Source organism: Lithobates pipiens, unplaced genomic scaffold (assembly GCF_037356315.1).
Source record: "Lithobates pipiens isolate NorthernLeopardFrog02 unplaced genomic scaffold, aLitPip1_a1.2 Scaffold_3, whole genome shotgun sequence".
In the NCBI taxonomy this organism is placed as follows: domain Eukaryota; kingdom Metazoa; phylum Chordata; class Amphibia; order Anura; family Ranidae; genus Lithobates; species Lithobates pipiens.
This window is the reverse complement of record NW_027507790.1, coordinates 15,587,944-15,607,007: the sequence shown is the minus strand read 5'-3', so window position 1 is coordinate 15,607,007 and position 19,064 is coordinate 15,587,944. Positions and strand designations below refer to the sequence as shown.

Genomic DNA, 19,064 nt, shown 5'->3' with positions numbered 1-19,064 from the left:
ACTACTATGCATCGCATAGTAGCTCATTATGTGTCACTTACCTGACACAGGAGCCAGCGAAGTCGCCGCTGTCCCCTGTAGTCCGCCGCATCCATGTTGCTTGTGGCGTCTCGCAGCTCCGACGAATTACAGTGGCGCAACCGCGATGACGTCACTCCCGCGCATGCGCACGGGAGTCGCGCCTCGCAGCTCCGCCGCTGTCATACGGCGAAGCCGCGATGACGTCACTCCCGCGCATGCGCACGGGAGTCGACAAATTTGGCAAATCCATTCTTGGATTTGCCGCATTTAGTGCGCCTGCGCGCCTCTGTCTACGGCGCATGCGCCGTAGACAGCGGTGCCCATTTTCGGGCAAATATCTCCTAAACCATATAGGTTTAGGAGATATTGCTTGGACCTACAGGTAAGCCTTAATCTAGGCTTACCTATAGGTCCAAGTTGTTTGGAAGGGTTTACTTCCTCTTTAAGTTGGTCTAGCCAACACTCAAAATTCCTAGCTACAACTGTAGCTGCCATTGCGGGTTTCAGATTGGCTAAAGATGAATCCCAGGCTTTCAGTAGCTTGTCCATCGCATCTTTGAGAATCCCCATATCCTCAAAAGGCTAAATCAGTCTTCCTAAACACTTGTGAAAAGGCAGCATCTATTTTTGTTTTTATTCCACACAAATTCCTAATTTTCCTCAAAAGGAAACCTCCTTTTAACCACTTTCAGACCGGACCATTTTGCTGGTAAATGACCAGAGGTCTTTTTACACTTTGGCACTGCGCTGCTTTAACTGGTAATTGCGCGGTCATGCAATGTTGTACCCAAACAAAATTTGCGTCCTTTTCTTCCCACAAATAGAGCTTTCTTTTGATGGTATTTGATTGCCTCTGCGATTTTTATTTTTTGCGATATAAACGTAAAAAGACCGCAAATTTTGAAAAAAAAATGATATTTTCTACTTTTTGTTATTAGAAAAATCCAATAAACTCAATTTTAGTCATACATTTAGGCCAAAATGTATTCAGCCACATGTCTTTGGTAAAAAAAAAAGTCAATAATTGTATATTTATTGGTTTGCGCAAAAGTTGTCACATCTACAAACTAAGGTACGTTTTCTGGAATTTACGCAGCTTTTAGTTTACGACTGCCTATCTCATTTCTTGAGGTGCTAAAATGGCAGGGCAGTACAAAACCCCCCCAAATGACCCCATTTTGGAAAGTAGACCCCCTAAGGAAATTGATAAGAGGCATGTTGAGCCCATTGAATATTTTATTTTTTTGCCTCAAGCGATTGAATAATGACAAAAAAAAAAATTTTTTTTTTTATTTTTTATTTTACACAAAGTTGTCACTAAATGATATATTGCTCACACATGCTATGGGCGTATGTGAAATGACACCCCAAAATAAATTCTGCTGCTTCTCCTGAGTACGGGGATACCACATATGTGGGACTTTTTGGGAGCCTAGCCGCGTACGGGGCCCCGAAAACCAAGCACCGCCTTCAGGCTTTCTAAGGGCGTAAATTTTTGAGTTCACTTCTCACTACCTATTACAGTTTTGAAGGCCATAAAATGCCAAGATGGCACAAAACCCCCACAAATGACCCCATTTTAGAAAGTAGACACCCCAAGCTATTTGCTGAGAGGCATGTTGAGTCCATGGAATATTTTATATTTTGCCACAAGTTGCGGGAAAATTACAAACTTTTTTTTTTTTTTTTTTCCACAAAGTTGTCACTAAATGATATATTGCTCACGCATGCCATGGGCATATGTGAAATGAAATACAACAAAATAAATTCTGCTGCTTCTCCTGAGTACGGGGATACCACATATGTGGGACTTTTTGGGAGCCTAGCCGCGTACGGGGCCCCGAAAACCAAGCACCGCCTTCAGGCTTTCTAAGGGCGTTACAGTTTTGAAGGCCATAAAATGCCAAGATGGCACAAACCCCCCCCAAATGACCCCATTTTGGAAAGTAGACACCCCTAAATTTAGGGGTACACTAGTGAGACTAGGTAATAAATGGCGGGTGCCCTGAAACTATAAAAAAATAACTAACCAACCAGCGTCACCTGTAACAGTTATATGGTGATCACTGGTGAAAGGGTTAACTAGGGGGCAATCAGGGGGCTTTATGCCGTAGTATATGGGGGTCCCTGGCGCTATAAAAAGCTGCGGCGAACCTAAATACCTACCTGCCTAACTAGCGTCACCTGTGACACTAATACAGCGATCAGAAAAACGATCGCTTATTAGGCTGGGTTCACACTGGAGCGATGCGGGAACGCCACGAATGCGCGGCGGGTTCCCGCATCGCATGCCTCCCGGCGGCAGTTCACACTGCCCTATGCGAACTGCTGGGAGTGTCAGTGAAATGTTAATGACACCCCCAGATCAGTTCGCATATCGCAGTGCGATCTGCAAACTTGGATCGCATGGTGTGAACACCCATGCGATCCGATTCTGCTGCGGACCAAAAAAAAGGGTCCCGTGCGAGTTTGCGGCGGGTGCGACACGAATTCAGCCATACTATCTGTATAGCTGAACTCGAATCGCACAGAGATCGGATGTGATTTGCACTGCAGTGCGGTGCGAATCACATCCGTTCTCATAAACCGCTGCAATGTGAACCCAGCCTTAGTGACACTGGCAACGGGGGGTGATCACGGGGTTAAACCTTTATTGGGGGGGTTAGGGGGGTACCTTAGAACTAAAGGGGGCTAACCCTAACAGTTATTAGTCACAAATGACACCCGCCGGGTGATCAGGGGGGTTAAACCTTTATTAGGTAATAAATGGCGGGTGCCCTGAAACTATAAAAAAATAACTAACCAACCAGCGTCACCTGTAACAGTTATATGGTGATCACTGGTGAAAGGGTTAACTAGGGGGCAATCAGGGGGCTTTATGCGGTAGTATATGGGGGTCCCTGGCGCTATAAAAAGCTGCGGCGAACCTAAATACCTACCTGCCTAACTAGCGTCACCTGTGACACTAATACGGCGATCAGAAAAATGATCGCTTATTAGGCTGGGTTCACACTGGAGCGATGCGGAAACGCCGCGAATCCGCGGCGGGTTCCCGCATCGCATGCCTCCCGGCGACAGTTCACACTGCCCTATGCGAACTGCTGGGAGTGTCAGTGAAATGTTACTGACACCCCCAGATCAGTTCGCATATCGCAGTGCGATCTGCAAACTCGGATCGCATGGTGTGAACACCCATGCGATCCGATTCTGCTGCGGGCCAAAAAAAGGGTCCCGTGCAAATTTGCGGCGGGTGCGGCGGGTGTGGCGGGTGCGGCGAATGGCTGAACTCGAATCGCACAGAGATCGGATGTGATTTGCACTGCAGTGCGGTGCGAATCACATTCGTTCTCATAAACCGCTGCAATGTGAACCCAGCCTTAGTGACACTGGCGACGGGGGGTGATCACGGGGTTAAACCTTTATTGGGGGGGTTAGGGGGGTACATTAGAACTAAAGGGGGCTAACCCTAACTGCCCTAACAGTTATTACAGTCACAAATGACACCAATGCAAAAAAAAAAAATGACATTGGTGTCACTGTGACTGGGGGGCAGGGGTAATTGGGGGGGTGATCGGGGGGGTGTGAGTGTGCCTGGCATGTTCTACTGTGTGTGTAGAGTGTTGGTGCAACTCACCGATCCGCTCTCCTCCGTGTCGGAACGAAAAATACTGACACGGAGGAGAGAATACATCACTTCCTCTCCTGTGTTTACATTACAGGAGAGGAAGTGATGTCACGGGGGATTTCTATTCGTCTGGAGCGATCGCGAGGGGGTGGCCATGAATGAATGGCCGCCCCCTCGTCCCGGATCGCTCCCGGACGAAAACCGACCGCCGCAGGCACCGGGCGGGGGCCCGATCGGGCCCCCGACCCGCGGGAGGCAAGGGACGTACATGTAAGCCCTTATGCCTGCCCGTGCCATTCTGCCGACGTACATCGGCGTGCGGCGGTCGGCAACTGGTTAAAAAGGGATTTAAAGAACTGCTTTTTCTGGATCCTTACACTCCTTTTTAAATAGTGTCTGCTAAAACTTTATGCACAGGGAGTTTAATCTCCTCCAGCCCTTGGTACATCTTGTCATGTATCGACAGCTGGGTTTTTTCTTCCTGGATCTCCAGGGTAGTATAAATTGCCTTGAGTAGATCATCCACCTCCTCAAGTGAAAGTTTGTATCTAGATCTGGCTTCTTCCTCCTTCTCCTCAGAATCAATGGTTGAGGGAGGAATGCTTTCCCTTTCTTCCTCAGACTCACTTTCCACCTGTATGGAAGTGGACAAAGGGAGACTGAACTGAGAGCTCTGTTCTTGGCTGGAACTCTGGCCACGCTTTTTCACAAGGGAATGCACTGTCCCTAGGGCCTCTGCTATATTTTTACTTTTTGTTTTCTTTTAGGCCTCATGCACACGGACGTTTTTACAGCCGCTTTTTTGAGCTTTTTTTGCAGCTTAAAAACGGCTGTCCATGTTAGTCTATGGCTTCATGCCCACCTAGGCGTTTTGAGCTGCAAATGGCATAGGCGTTTTTAAGCTGTAAAAAAAACCCAGGACCAGTGCGTTTCGTGGCGTGGAGCTAGAGCTGTAAAAACGCGAATCGCGGGAAAACGCGCACAAACGCGCAACATATTTTCTTTGTTTTCTGAGTGCTATAGCCAAGAGATGTGTTTCTTAAAAAAAGCTACTTAACGCTAAAAAACGCGCAAAAACGCCAATGCAAAACGCGGTAAAAATCACGTTTTTAACAAAGATTTTTCCAGGCGTCGGAGCTAGCTTTGCAGCCAGTTTTTTAAAACGTCCATGTGCATGAGCACTTACAGAAGATAAGAGCTCCTTGCACTCCTGTGAGGACTCTTACTAAATCCGCGATGCAGAATCTGCACAGGGGTTTGGGCCAAGAGTCCCTTAAAGTATTTTTGCATGAGGGGCATTTTTTCTCTTATGTTCTCTGACTTGGCAGCAGCTTTCTGAAACAGAAAAACATTTTTACACCAAAAGCAGACAGCTGCAGGTTTTTTATTTTTTTTTGTTTGTTTTTTTAAACAAAAAAACCCAGTGATATATACAAGGATAGAGTCACTGCTGCACCTCTCCTACCTGGGACTGGCCGGGATCATGGGCGCCTGCATCCGCCATTGCTGCCGACGATTCTTCCTCCATAACAAACATTGCAGCCACTGCCTGTGTGCTTTTGAATGGTGTCCTCCATGTGCCAAACAAAAGGAAGTCCCGGCCAGAGGACCCGCCCCTTCCTCATGCATTCCAGCAGCTGGAACCAATCGCTATGCCCTGTCGGAAGTCTCCGCTCACCGGAACAGGCGTCACTCGCCGTCTGGGATTCGACGCCGCCATGCCGAGGCCTGGCATGGAACGCTCGTTCTGAGCACAACCGCGGCCCCCCTGAACACCATGGGCAGATGACCTCCAGCAGTCCATTACTCCTGTGAGCCAACGAAGGAAGGGAAACCGGAACACCCCCCTCACGTGCAGGAAGGTGCTGGGCTGGTCTTAAGCATAAAATCTGAAGGTACTGCCAAAACCCTCTCCTTAGAGAGCGCAGCCCCTCTGGTTCCCCAGCAGTGCTTCCATGGCGGAGAAAACACTAAAACTGATGGCAAGCAAGCTTTTAAAAGAGGCGTTGTCACGCAGTGTTTCTTGTGAAGAGGTGGAGCTATGCTCTCTCCAAGGTGCTGTCCTGAAAGGCGAAGGGAGAAAAAAAAAAAAAAAAAAAAAAAAAACCCCCAGCAGAAAATCTGATAGTGTTTATGGGGCTTTAGACTAACCGGTTTTCCCCAGTCCTCCAGGACAGCCCTTGAGGGGATCCTCCACCACCAGTTTGGACTTGCCTCCTGAAAGCATGGTCCCGACTACAGGCAACAGGCCTAGCCAATACGGTTTTGTAAATGTGGAAAAAGGTTGGCTCTCGTAGCAGTCTTGCAAATCTGCTCCAGGGTGGTACTAGCCTTTTCCACCCAGAAAGACGAAAGCACTTGTGGGGCGCGCCTTAATACCTTTAGGAGGTTCTCTATCTAGAACTCTGTCTGTACCCTTCAGTGATAGCCAATCTGATCCACCTGGCTAATGTAACTTTAGATGCCTGCCGACCCTGAAGTTTACCAGAAAACAAAAAACTAATCCGCTATCCTAAAACTTCTAGATAAAAAAAGTTAAATATAAATGCAGCGCAAAACAGAAAATTCAAAACATTGGTGAACAATAAGTCCCAAAAATATTTTCAATATAATGAAAAAATAAATAAAAAATTTAAAGTCCACAAAGTTGATGGACAAGTCAAAGAAAGCCTGCACCAGTGACGATTCAGCAACATTAGGTGACAGTCCCTCCACCTCTGGTCTAATTATCTACTCTCACCTCAGGGCATGGACTCCTGAGCTAACAGGTAGTCATGCAAGCAGATCCCAATATGTCAAATGGGTCGAAGCGGAACACACTCTCATTTCCAGACTCCTCAGAAATGGATAAGGACTCCCAACCATAAATGATAAAAGGAAAGGACCCAAGTGCTCACTGTATGTTGATAAACTACTCACATTTCAGCAATAAAAAAGGTACAGGCATAAAAACAAGCATGTGTCAATCTGGTTCCTAAGAGCAGCAGCGGGTGATGTGAAGCGCAGCCTACTCCCACATAAAACAAAAAAACAAACGGCATCCGACATATGATTTTCTTCCCCATTTGTAGCGTTTTGACAAAAAAAAAAAAAAAAAAAAAAGAAGGGGTAGGTAGAACAACATTGAGATTTATGAAACTTGGACGCTACCTAATGCAGTGTATAGATGACCGGACTTTCCAATCGTTTTTCGTAAAAAAAACAAAAAAACAAAAACAAACACAGACTAAATTCTCACGCCCATCTGTGCTGCTCCAGCTCCTCAGGTCTCGGCAATCAGAGGATAGAAGCTCGGGAAAGAATGATAGACCCTTATCCACACAGGATGCTTCCACGGAAGAAGAGAGGCTCCTTGGTCCCACTCTCCCTCAAGGTGTCGGCGCTCTCCATCGCATCACCGCACGGATACACATCATGAACAGCACAGGTCAGTAGGTTGCTGGCCTTGCCCTAAAAAGGCGATGGTGGGTAAGACGGCTTGTGTGGATTGCCTCAAAGAAGTGACGTAGAGCCAGGAACCTGACAAGTTGGAGCTGGTATCATTAAACAGGTGTTTGAGGAAACACCTGAAGTAGTTTGCAACGCAGACGCATGCTTCAACTGCTCCAGTGCCTTCTACCTCTCGCTCCCCGTCACCGCAAATACTTCTGGCCACTCAGGGTATCCCAGAGGCCCAAGCACCATATCTCAGATGCATCTTCTGCAGAAGAGGAGGAGACCCAGTATGATGGATTTGAATTTGCCTTGGTTCAACCCTTTGTGAAAAGAGATTAGGCAGGCCCTGATGTGGGAAGATGCAGCAGAAGAAACAAAAAGGAAGTATTTCAAACAAGCAGTGAATTTTCCCTTCATGGAAGAGATCCAGATTATGATCTATGATGAGTGGAAACATTTAGATAAAGAGGATGATTTCCAAGAATCGGTTCACAAAGTTGTATCAGTTTAAAAAGCGGAGAAGGTGAAGGGTCTTGAGGAGCCTCCAGTAGTGGACACAGCAATCATGCGCCTTGCCAGACACGCAACCCTGCCACTGGATGATACAGTATCCTTCAGGGCGTACTATATAGGAGGGTAGATTTAGATCTAAAAAGATCTACACACTGGCTGGCGGAGCATGTAGGCCGTTGATGGCGTTGGCCGCCATTTCTAAGGCCATAGAGGTCTGGATGCACAAAGCCAAGGGGGCAGTCGAGAATGACCTGGGCAAAGCTGAGGTCCTAGCCTTGTTAGCAAATTTGAAGCCAACAGCTTCGTTTATGGCCAAAGAATCAAACTAATCAAGATTCTGGCAAAGGTTATGCTAAATGTGTAACTGCCAGAAGAGCCCCGTGACTGAGGCCCTGGGTGGCTGACCCAGCATCCAAGCAGGGATGGTGCAGGAAACCATTCGAGGGTCACTCCCTGTTTGGGAATAAATTAAATTAGACATGGCCATCACAAAAGGCAACTGGTGGGGGGAGGGGGGGGAAATAAATAAAATCGGGATTTATCCCACAAGATCAGGAGGTTGCTTTATAAGAAGAGCACAGCCTTCAGAAACTCAGCCAGACACAGAGGCAGAGACGCCAGGAAGGGCATTTCGCGGGCAGGGGCCAAATTCTGCGACAAACTGCAAATCTAGAAGACAGACTAGGAACCTCAGAAGTAGTCTTTTTGACTACCCACCGGCTCACACTTACCAGGTAGGAGCCAGGTTATTTAGGTTCTGTCAAGTGTGGGCAAAAAGGATAAGGGAGCCATGGGTGATATAAACCATCAGGTACAGCCACAGCTGGAAATTCCTCAAGCAGCCCCACAGATCCTTTGTCTCAAAAGATGCCTTCATAAAAAAAGGAAAAAAAAAAAAAAAACAGGATGTCTTCTGGAAGTACATACAGACCCTCCTGGAGCAAGAAGCGATAGTCGCAGTTCCTCAACAGGAGGTTTTTTTTTCCCGGGATCTACTCGCCTTTGTTCTTGGTTTGGAAAAAGTCAGGGACTTGGAGGCCGGTAAAAGCCCTCAAGGACCTCAACAGGTCCATCAAGAAGGAGCGATTCTGGATGGAGTCACTCCAAACAATCCTGATGGTCATTCAACCAGAGACTGGCTACTGTCAGTGAACCTCAGGGATGCTTACATCCACGTACCCATGGCCCCGTTCTACCAGAGGTTTCTTCGGTTCACAGTAGGACAACTTCACTATCAGTTCGTATGCCTGCTTTTTGGACTGAGCACGTCCCCGTGGGTATTCACCAACATCCTGATGGCACACCAACGATTGCAGGGAATCCATATACATCACTATTTGGACGACATTTCTACTTCTAAGCCAAGACAAGGATATGCTCCCGACATACCAGGAGGCGACCTTGTTGACGTTGGAGAGTTTTGGTTGGCTGGTCAATCAGGAAAAGAGTCACCTCATACCGACTCAATCTCTGGTGTACTTAGGTGCAAAGAGATACCTCGGACGGCATCACCCAGAGACAAGATATCTTGTATCCTGAAAAACGATGTCGGAAGCCCGAAAGAAGCCATACCTGCCAATAGACTGCATGTGACTTCTCAGTATAATGATCTCAACCACTTTGATGGTCAAATGGGCTCAATGGAATACGCAACTCTTCCAAATGGGTCTCCTAGATTAATGGAGATCAGGCAATCTTGGTCGGAAAATCCAGATCACAACTCAGATGAGGGTCAATTTGGACCGGTGGTCGAGGCAGGGGAATCTTCTTCTGTGCCACTCCTTATTCACAACAAGGTGACAATAGTCCAGTCAGACGCCAGCAGAATGGGCTGGGAAGACCTATATAAACACCACTTGGCATTTCAGGCTGCCAAATGTAGTTTCAAATATATTGGAATTGAGGGCAGCCTTCCAGGCCCTCCTGGCATTCAGAGTCAGATTCAAGGAGAGCCATCCTTTTGAAGCGAGACAATGTGATGGCAGTGGCTTACCTCCGCAGGCAGGGAGGCACTTGCAGCAGTGCTCTCCTGAGAGAGGTGACCCCGATCATGGATTGGGCTCAAACCAACTTACGGCTGCTAACAGTGTATGTGCCTGGTCATCTGAACACTCAAGCAGACTACCTGTCCAGAGCAGACTCGGACAAAAACGAGTGGGCTCTGTCACCACAAATTTTTCCGAACCTGGTGGAAGGGGCCTTCCTTCTGGAAGTGGATCCGTTTGCCTCTCCGACCAATACCAAACTACCACGGTTCTTTGCCAAGTCCAATCACCCGCAAGCAATGGGGATAGATGCCCCAACAGCAGAATGGAATTTCAGAATGGCATAGGCCTTCCCTCTGATCCTGGTGTTCCTCCTTGACGCAGGTTGCGACAGGAGGTGGTGTCCATTCTGGCGGAAGTATCAGACTGGCCAAAAAGACCTTGGTATCCTCTGCTCCTCTCATTGAGCATCAGAGAACTACACCCTCGTCCAGTAACATCAGACCTGCTGAAGCAGGGGCCAATCTGCCACCCGGCCCCAGAGAGCCTGAAATTGATGGCCTGGGTCTTGAGAGGCAAAGGCTAATCAGTCTGGGTTGCTCAGACAGAGTCACGAGTACCCCCAATGAAAGCCAGTACCAACAATGTCTATACCATAGCTTGGAATAAGTTTGTGGAATTTGCATACAGACATGATTGTTTGCCAGATTCACCAAGGGTCTGCCACATTCTGGGAGTTCCTCCAGATGGGATTGGAACTAGGCCTCGCCCAAAGCACTTTGAAGGCTTACATTCCTGCTATCTCTGCTTTCACTGGTACCCAGTAGGCCATGGATAAGTTGGGGATCCGTTTCTTCAGCGTGGCCATCAACCCAAGACCGCTGAGGTTTTCAAGATTTCCAAAATGGGACTTGCCTCTAATCTTGGATTTCCTTTCAGACACTTGTTTCTCCTTTCTCTCTATGGCATCTCTCATTGAAGACCACCTTTCTTGTGGCAATAACTTCAGCCAGAAGGGTATCCGAGATCGCGGCATTGGGGTTTAAAGAACGCTTCCTCTCTTTCTTCCCAAATAGAGTGGTGCTCAGGCCATTGCTGGGATTCATCCCGAAGGTAGCCTTTAAATTTCCACTAGGGGAGTTTCTACCTCCTGGGTAGCGACGGGACACGTGTCCTTGGAAACAATCTGCACAGCAGCCAAATGGACGTCCATACATACTTTCATGGCACACCATTGTGTGAAGCCGGCGGCTTTGACTACCGTAGATTTTGGCAGGAGTGTTCTGGCTTCCGCCTCCAATGTAGATTAAAAAATTCTCAAGCATTACCCTCCAGTGTGTGGCTAGTTAATTCCCAGCTGTGCTGACATGGAGCCGTCAGTAAAACAGAAAATTTAATTCAAATACTTACCGTAATTTTCCTTTCCCAAAGAGCTCCATGGCAGCACAACACCCCCCCCCCCCAGTTATGTAGTATGAATTACGGAACGCTGAGGTGAGCGAAACATTTATAGTTAAGTCCTGATCTCGTAGGGGGTGGGCGGGGCCTCACCCAGCTGTGCTGCCATGGAGCTCGTCGGGAAAGGAAAATTACAGTAAGTATTTTAATTCAATTTTTTGTACCTTTCATTTTCCAGCCAACTAGTCTATCTGCAGGGGCTCACCAGCATCTCAAAACCTCAGTGTAACTTTTAGGTCCTCACACCCATTTCACAGCAGGCAAGTGCTGAAAGAGATGGTCTAGTAGTCAGAACCCCCCTCTTTTTGTAAAAGTGATTTGAGCGGCTAATGTTAGACCATATTATGTCTAAAGCTGTAATGATTCATGTGTTGCCAATTTCCGGTCTATGAGGGATTTGATATACAAGGAATGTAATTGAATTAGGCCTTCAGTTTTGTCATACGTAATGAAGGATCCAAAACTGTCGTTTTGATGAGTTGCGACAAGCCATATTGTAATATATTAGTATTAAATTTCCTTTCCTATCTGCAGCGTTGTAATTTTTTTGTAAAATGCTGTACAATATGGCAACCTGAAGGCCGTCGTGTGTGGTGTACAGAGCTCCCCCCAGAATTGTCATTTCCTGCTTGTGTGATTGACTCATTGATTTTCCCCAGAAGTCTGCACCAAGTTACAAATCAGATTTTGGGCATCCTCTGCAGCAAACATTTCAGTTTATGAGATACTCCCAAACTGTTAATCATGTCTAAAGGGATTTTGACCCTGCCAAGTTCCTCATTAGAGCCCTGCAGTTACACCTGCTGATCAAAAATATAAAAAAAGGTCACTCACTTTGCACATGGAAACAGAAAGCAAACAGCCATTTCTTAAGAACAAAAAAGGCAGACATCTCAACCTGCAAAAACGAATTTCAGGGAGATGATGCTTCACGCTGACACCCCTCCCTTTCCAATAAAATGCAGCCTTACGAATGGTCATTATGTTAAAATCCTTGCAATGTACGTAGATCACCCAGAAGGGAATCCCCCCCCCTCAACAGAAGGGAAGTTACTCTTTAAATTCAGTGCTGGACAGGATTTACCATACTAAAGAAACTTCATATGACACAGCCTCTAAAGGGGATCTTTAATTAGCAACAGCAATTATGAAGTCTCCTCCTGTGTCATCAGCAGCACTTGATTGGAGAGGTCACAGGTGGTACAGGGTTGGTGTCCACAGCAGCCTCTCAATCCCTAATGATACTTGATTTGTGTTATCTTTACAAGCACATACATTTTCCATGCTTAGGTTGCCACAAAAGCCCCTGAAAGAATCCTGTTCCACCCCCCTGGCCCCATAGCAGTAATGCAGCTGTCTCTGTAATAATCCATACTTATTCAATGCATCAAAAAAAAATAAAAGTTTGCATTTGTTGTTTTTAAAAATTCAGATATTTAAAGAGTAATATGAACAGTTTTCTTTAGCAGGAAAACAGGATATATTGATATCCAGCTTCTTTAAGACTGTGCCAAGCTACAGTAAATAAAAATCATACTGCATCAAAATGAATCGTGAACTGACCTTATGCATATCTTCTTCCAGCGCAGTGACGATCTCCTTTTCATGTTGGTCCAGCATTTGCAATATGGCTTGTAGCTGTTGAATTCTAAATGAGAAAGTCTTGGTTTTGCCGGAGGAAAATGCCTCTCTAGATTTTTTCAGAGTTTCTTCACATAAAGAGGAGGTGGAGGATTTCTGTGTTTGACTTTCACCAGATACTGTCCTATAATGTATGCATTTAGACCGATTTACTAAAAGAGTAAAAGCTGTTCACTAAGCAAAGTTCATGTTTACTTTGCCCTGCCAGATAATCATCCCCACAACAAGCTTGTCTCAGTTGTACATCGTTATAGAAAGAAGAGTTGCACTCCTGTTTAATAATTATGTAGGTTTATTGTTTTTACTGGTTATGATAGAGTGACATTAAAGGCTATTTTTTTTTTTTTTTTTTTTTTAATTAAAAGAAAAAAGGTTATACTTTCCTGCTCTGTGCAGGCCCTCTGGCTCCTCCCCCCTGCCGAGTGCCCCCATAGCAAGTCGCTTGTGTGCATCCTTGACACACAAAGTGGGGCTTGGCCCCACCCTTCAGTTATGGCTCTAATCGACAGCAGCGGGAAGGAGGAGGAAGGCCAAGGTTCACTGGGGTGCTGTCTTCCACCATCCCCCCTGAAAAAGGTGCCAAAAAGGTGGGGAGGAGGGAGGATAAGCGGAAGTTCCACTTTTGGGTGGAACTCCACTTTAAGGCCTCTTGCACAATCTGTGTCCCATTGAGGCGATTTCCCTTCACTTCCTGTCCCATAGCCAAAACAAGAAGTGAGGAAATCTGTGCAAATTAAGAGAATCCCTTGGGGATCACCAGAACTAGTGTCCCCATTAGACGATTTACCCTAGGTCACTTTTCTGGGGACAACACAAAATTTGGGTTGCTTTTATTTTCACTTTCAATGATGGTAAAACAGGACAATAGAGAAAGCAAGTCTCTGCCCCTAAAAAGGGAGGGGAGCAATAAAAACTAATATTCTAATTAGGGTTGCCACCTTTTCTTCATGCCAAACCCAAAAACTTTAGTGGCGCACAGCAGTTTTGTTTGCTGTACACACTATAGGCACTCTAACCTCCACGGGATGCTCTAATGTCTATGGGGTGCTCCAACCTCCACGGAACACGCTAACCTTTGCTTTGTCTATGGGGTGCCCTGACATCTATTGGTAGCATTTGTGGGGTGCTGTAACATGTATGGGGCGCTCTAACACCTATGTGCAGCTCTAAGTCTATCTTTAGCTAGATAACCAGCCATTCCTACCAGCATGCGGCTTGCTATGGTGGGCACCCGGCGAGGGGACCCCAGAAGAGGAAGATGGGGGCTGCCCTGTGCAAAACCCATTGCAAATAGCAAGACAGGTGTTTTTTGTTTTTTTATTAGGCATTTATAATCTCTTTAATGAGCGTGCTGTCACTAAACAAGCAGGCTTTAGCACTAATTGAAGCTTGATGGAAACCTGCTGAAACTGGCTAGCTTGCTTAACCTATTCAAAACCAGGCACTTTCACCCCCTTCCTGCCCAAGCCGGTTTCAGCGCTGTCGCAATTCTGCAACACTGTACCCAAACTAAAATTTTTGACATTTTGTTCACACAACTAGAAATCCAAATCAACCAGCTCTGAATAAATAAAAAAAAAAAAAAAAAAAAAAAAACCTAATTAAATACTGCAGCTCGAATACTGTAGGTCAAAATACCAAATCCCACAATGAAAACTAAAAATAAGCAGTACAGCGCAAATATAACCTAATACACTGAAATACAAATAAAAATAACAATCATTCAGTAAAGAAATTCAGGATAGATTAAATAAAACATCAAGAGTCCACATCTGCACATGTGGACTCTTGATGTTTTATTTCATCTATCCTGCATTTCTTTACTAAATGATTGTTATTTTTATTTGTATTATTTCAGTGTATTAGGTTATATTATCTGCGCTGTACTGCTTTTAGTTGTTCACACAACTAGCTTTCTTTTGGTGACTTTTAATCACTACTGGGCTTTTTAGTTTGTGTATAAAATTTTGCAAATAAATTATTCTTCATAAATTCCGACAGTGTATTCTTCTACATTTCTTTGGTGAAAATAACCCAAATCAACGTATATTATTTAGTCTATAGGAAAGTTAGAGTGTCCACAAACTATGATATACATCTGAAAATTGATCAATCATGATGTCCTCACACTTCATGAGGCCCTAAAATGCCAGGTCAGTACAAATACCCCCAAATGACCCTTTTTTGGAAAGTAGACAGTCAAATGTATTTAGTAAGAGGCATGGCAGGTTTTGAGGTTGTAATTTTATCATAATTTTTTGGGAAAATTAAGATTATTATTATTATTATTTTTTTTTTTTAACCTGTTCAGATCCGCGCTCAAGCCAAATGACTGCTACAGCGGGGACCTGCTTTTCCGGGAGGGCGTCTATTGACGTCCTCCCATGCCCGAGCGGCCTGCGTGCCTCCTGCAGGGAGCACGCGTCACGCTCTGTGATCAGCGAGTCTATGAGACTAGCTGGATCACAGATTGGAGTAAGGGGGGGGGGGGGTCGATCCTGCCCCTTACCACGTGATCAGCTGTCAGCCAATGACAGCTGATCATCCGGTAATCAGCTATTTTTCACCAGCGGCTGTGAGAGGGACATCGGTCCCGATCACAGAGAGCTGCCACCTCATCTCAGTGCCTACCTGTGCCACCAACAGTAAACAACAGTGCCGCCTACCAGTGCCCACCAGCTCCACCCATCAGTGCATGAAATATTTTTTTTTCCTTAGCAAAAATTAAAAATCCCAGCTGTGATTAAATACCACCAAAAGAAAACTCCATTTGTGTGAAAAAATAAAATAAAAATGTGATTTGGGTACAATGTTGTATGACCGCGCAATTGTCATTCAAAGTGCGTCAGTACTGAAAGCTGAAAATTAGTCTGGGCAGTAGGGGGGTTTAAGTGCCCAGTAAGCAAGTGGTTAGCATACTGTCATCAGTGCAATACAGCATTATCTTATCACTGGTGTGGCAGTGATCAGGGACACTGACTGGTGATGGTACAAAAAAAAAAAAAAAAAAAAAAAAAGAGGAATAAACTGACCAGAGCAATATAAAGTTACCATAGTAACATCATACTACTCTGGGGAAGTGTATTTTTTTTCTTTTTTTAAACATTATGATTGCTCATAGCAGTGAATTACATTGCTATAAGCAAGCATTTTACTGACTCATTCAGTTGTGATTAGTCAAAGCTAATCACACGGTACAGATGGGCTTTGATTGGCCCCGTCTGGACCATGTGATCACCATGACCAATCACAGCAACACAATTGTACAGAATAGATGGCATGAAAGGAAGCCACCCATTGTGTACAACAGTCATGTGACCTGCTGTGATTGGTCACATGATAATGGCAGCAAGCCGGTACACTGGTCAGTCATTGGTTGTGTCCATGGGCATGAGGACGTCATACGACGTCCATTCAGAAGGGTAAAGCCACTGCTATAGGCCAGGCGGGAAGGTTTTAAAGTGGCAGTCAGCAATCCTATCAAGATCTGTGGTTAATATTCCCAAACAAGAATTGTAGGGCGCTTTAAAGACTTAATGAAAGCTACCCGAAGCTGGTTGTACACATTGCTCTTCTACAAGCTGAAGCTAATGTGACTTAGGCCTAAGCCCCATTTTTTTTCTGCTCGGATGTGCACTGCTTCTAATTTGACATACACACAGGTGGAAGGCCCCAAATGCCCCCTGTGTCCATGCAGCCACTGCCTATCAATTCACTTGAATAGGACTGGCTGAACAGGCATGCACTTACATATCCTTGTATGGGTAAACACAGCCTTTGCTGGCCTAAGCGTTTAGTTACCAGTCACAGATACTAACCTTCTTAAAACCCGAAACCAACGGGATGGAGAGGGAGAAGCATTTGCGTTATCCATAGCTTTTTACCTTTTCTATTCCATTCATTAGCTAGCTGCGTTACATCAGCCTGGGAAAAAACAAAAAAAAAAATTATTTTGAATTATTTTTTTCCCAGTTTTTTTTTTCCCACCCATTTTTTTCAGTTCCAGGGGTGACATTTTTTGTAAGGGGGGGGATTCGCACGCATGCCCCCCCCCCCCCCCCCCCGATGTATTACGTATGCTTTTTCTACTTTTTCTATTAATTTCAACAGGACCGGTGTTTTTGGCTTTGTAGACCGCACCAAAGATGCAGGGCTTGTCAAAGCACATGGAGCCTGCAGCGATGTGGTGCGAAGAGTATTTTTTCTTTTTAATGAAAAAGCCAGATTTAGGCTGCTTTCACACTGATGGATTTTTGCTGCGTTTTTCCAACCGTTCCTGTGCCGCGTTCCCGGGTCTGTACACCTGCTGTGCCCATCATGAGGGGTTCCCAGTGATGCAGCGCAGCAACACACAGGGACTGGGAGACATAAATAGGGTTATTTTCGTGCTTGGTAATTGAAATGAAAATAAAAATATAATAATGAAGTAATTTAATTAAATCGGCAATAGATGCATTGTTCATTGTAAATGGTAGTTGTACACCATCTCCACATAACTTTATATGTAGTATACCATGTTGGAGCTTCTAATGCCGATAGATTAGAAGCAGGTTTTTATTAGGTTTATTTTGCTGGCTGAAAGGGCTAATGGCAGAATTATTTGGCACATTACAGTATCTATGTAAAAGTATTTCGAGTGTGATGCAAGCACCGAAAAAACACCAGGGACAACAAATACAGTAAGAGTTAATGACATTCCAAAAAAAAAAAAGGCTGTCAAGTTTGCAAAGACATGTTCCCAGAACGAGGTGAAACATCGCCATCATCCACTCATTTGTGCAAACAAAATAATTTAAAATAATATTAAAAAATGAAATAAATCTCGCCCAACCCCCCCAGTCTTGGCGAGATTCAGAGAGAAGGCGCTGCTCGGCCGGAAGTGAGGCAAAAGAACCGCCCATGCCCTACGGCGGTGCCAACCACAAACCCCACAACAAGGAGAATAATTTTAGAGTGGGAGTGTTTGGACGCATTGCTCTGCACCACAAGGACTCGCCAAAGCAAGCAAATGAAGCGTCTCACCTGCAATCACATGATTGAATTTTTTTTTGTTGTGACTTTCTTTTAGAGGGCCAGCACCCCCTATGGACGGGTCACCACTGGTTCCAGGCAGACTAAAGAAAAAAGGTATTGTCCAGGCACCAGACTGGTGTTTATAATATTTGTTAGATTCCACGATTCGTTGTAGGGTGTGCTGCTGCCTCCCCAAAGTGCCTACAACCCGAGTACCAATAGTAAAAATGATATGAATATAGGGATGGGTGGCGCCGTCACCTGAAGAGTGCTCCTCCGCAATGAGTCACTCTTTCCACGCGACCGTACGTTATAAAAAAAAAAAAAAAAAAAAAAAAGACACTGAAGGGTAATCCTCCACAGTGAATCACTCTTTAAAGAATAAGTAGTGAGTGCCAAATAGTGTGGTTAATCTCAAAATAAATATCATGACGGGTGTTCTCACCCTGTGTTTAAGGCAAGTTTGTACAAATTAAGCCCTAATAGTGGTGCAAACTGGTGATATTTATTTTGAGATTAACCACACTATTTAGCACTCACTGCTTATTCTTTAAAGAATGATTCACTGTGGAGGATTACCCTTCAGGTGACAGCAGCGTCTTTTCACCCATTCTACATTCACCTGCAAAGAGTGACCCATTGCGGAGGAGCACTCTTCAGGTGATGGGCAGAGCCGTCTATTCCCAAATTCATATAAATTAAGACTTTGGTGTTTATTATTATTCACTTGCTTAACCTGCGATTCACACTAAGTGCGGGAATGAAATTGCGAGAGTTCAGCTGAACGCACACAATTTCATTCCCGCATGCCAGTCCCGATTTCAGAGACATCTGTGCGGGTTTCTGCACAGATGACAATAGAAATCGCATCCCGAAATCGGCAAGAAGTAGTACAGAAACTACTTTTGGGAATCAGTGGTGCGTCACACCGATTTAGACACCGCCATTGCCGCCAATTTGACATGTTAAATCAATGTGAACTGGGGTTAAAAGTTACACTAAAACTTGAAAAAGTCTCCAGTTCAATGGGCTTGTATACTAGCTTTCATCTCTAGTCAATGATAGGAGCGCATACACATTTTACTAAGAATTACATTTCTATGCTACTGTATTATCCTTACTTTCTACAATTAACCATCTACATGAAAGAGAACATTGTAGCTAGCATGTTACGGAAACTTAAGAGACTAAACCCAACCTAAGCCAACATTTGCAAAGATATGCTAAATGTTCTTTACAACAGTTGTAAAACATTTTAATTTTCATGTATGTGAGAGCAAACTACTTAACCATCTATGACATTACATCTGAGCAAACGCCAAACCTGACAAAATAAGTCTTCAGGAATATAATTAACCTCATGTAGCTGCTAC

The 19,064-nt window shown here is 45.0% G+C and overlaps 1 protein-coding gene across 1 annotated transcript in view; it reads right to left on the bottom strand.

Moving 5' to 3' along the window:
• The window catches only part of LOC143939953 (aldehyde dehydrogenase family 3 member B3-like), a 50,739-nt gene extending 31,675 nt beyond the window's left edge, over positions 1–19,064 (bottom strand). The window contains exons 1-3 of the mRNA XM_077461047.1: positions 19,016–19,064; positions 16,497–16,602; positions 12,601–12,802 (exon numbers count right to left, since the gene is read on the bottom strand). Of these exons, the coding sequence (XP_077317173.1) occupies positions 12,601–12,802; positions 16,497–16,552 (258 nt within the window). The 5' untranslated portion in view covers positions 16,553–16,602; positions 19,016–19,064. The remainder of the gene's footprint in view (positions 1–12,600; positions 12,803–16,496; positions 16,603–19,015) is intronic.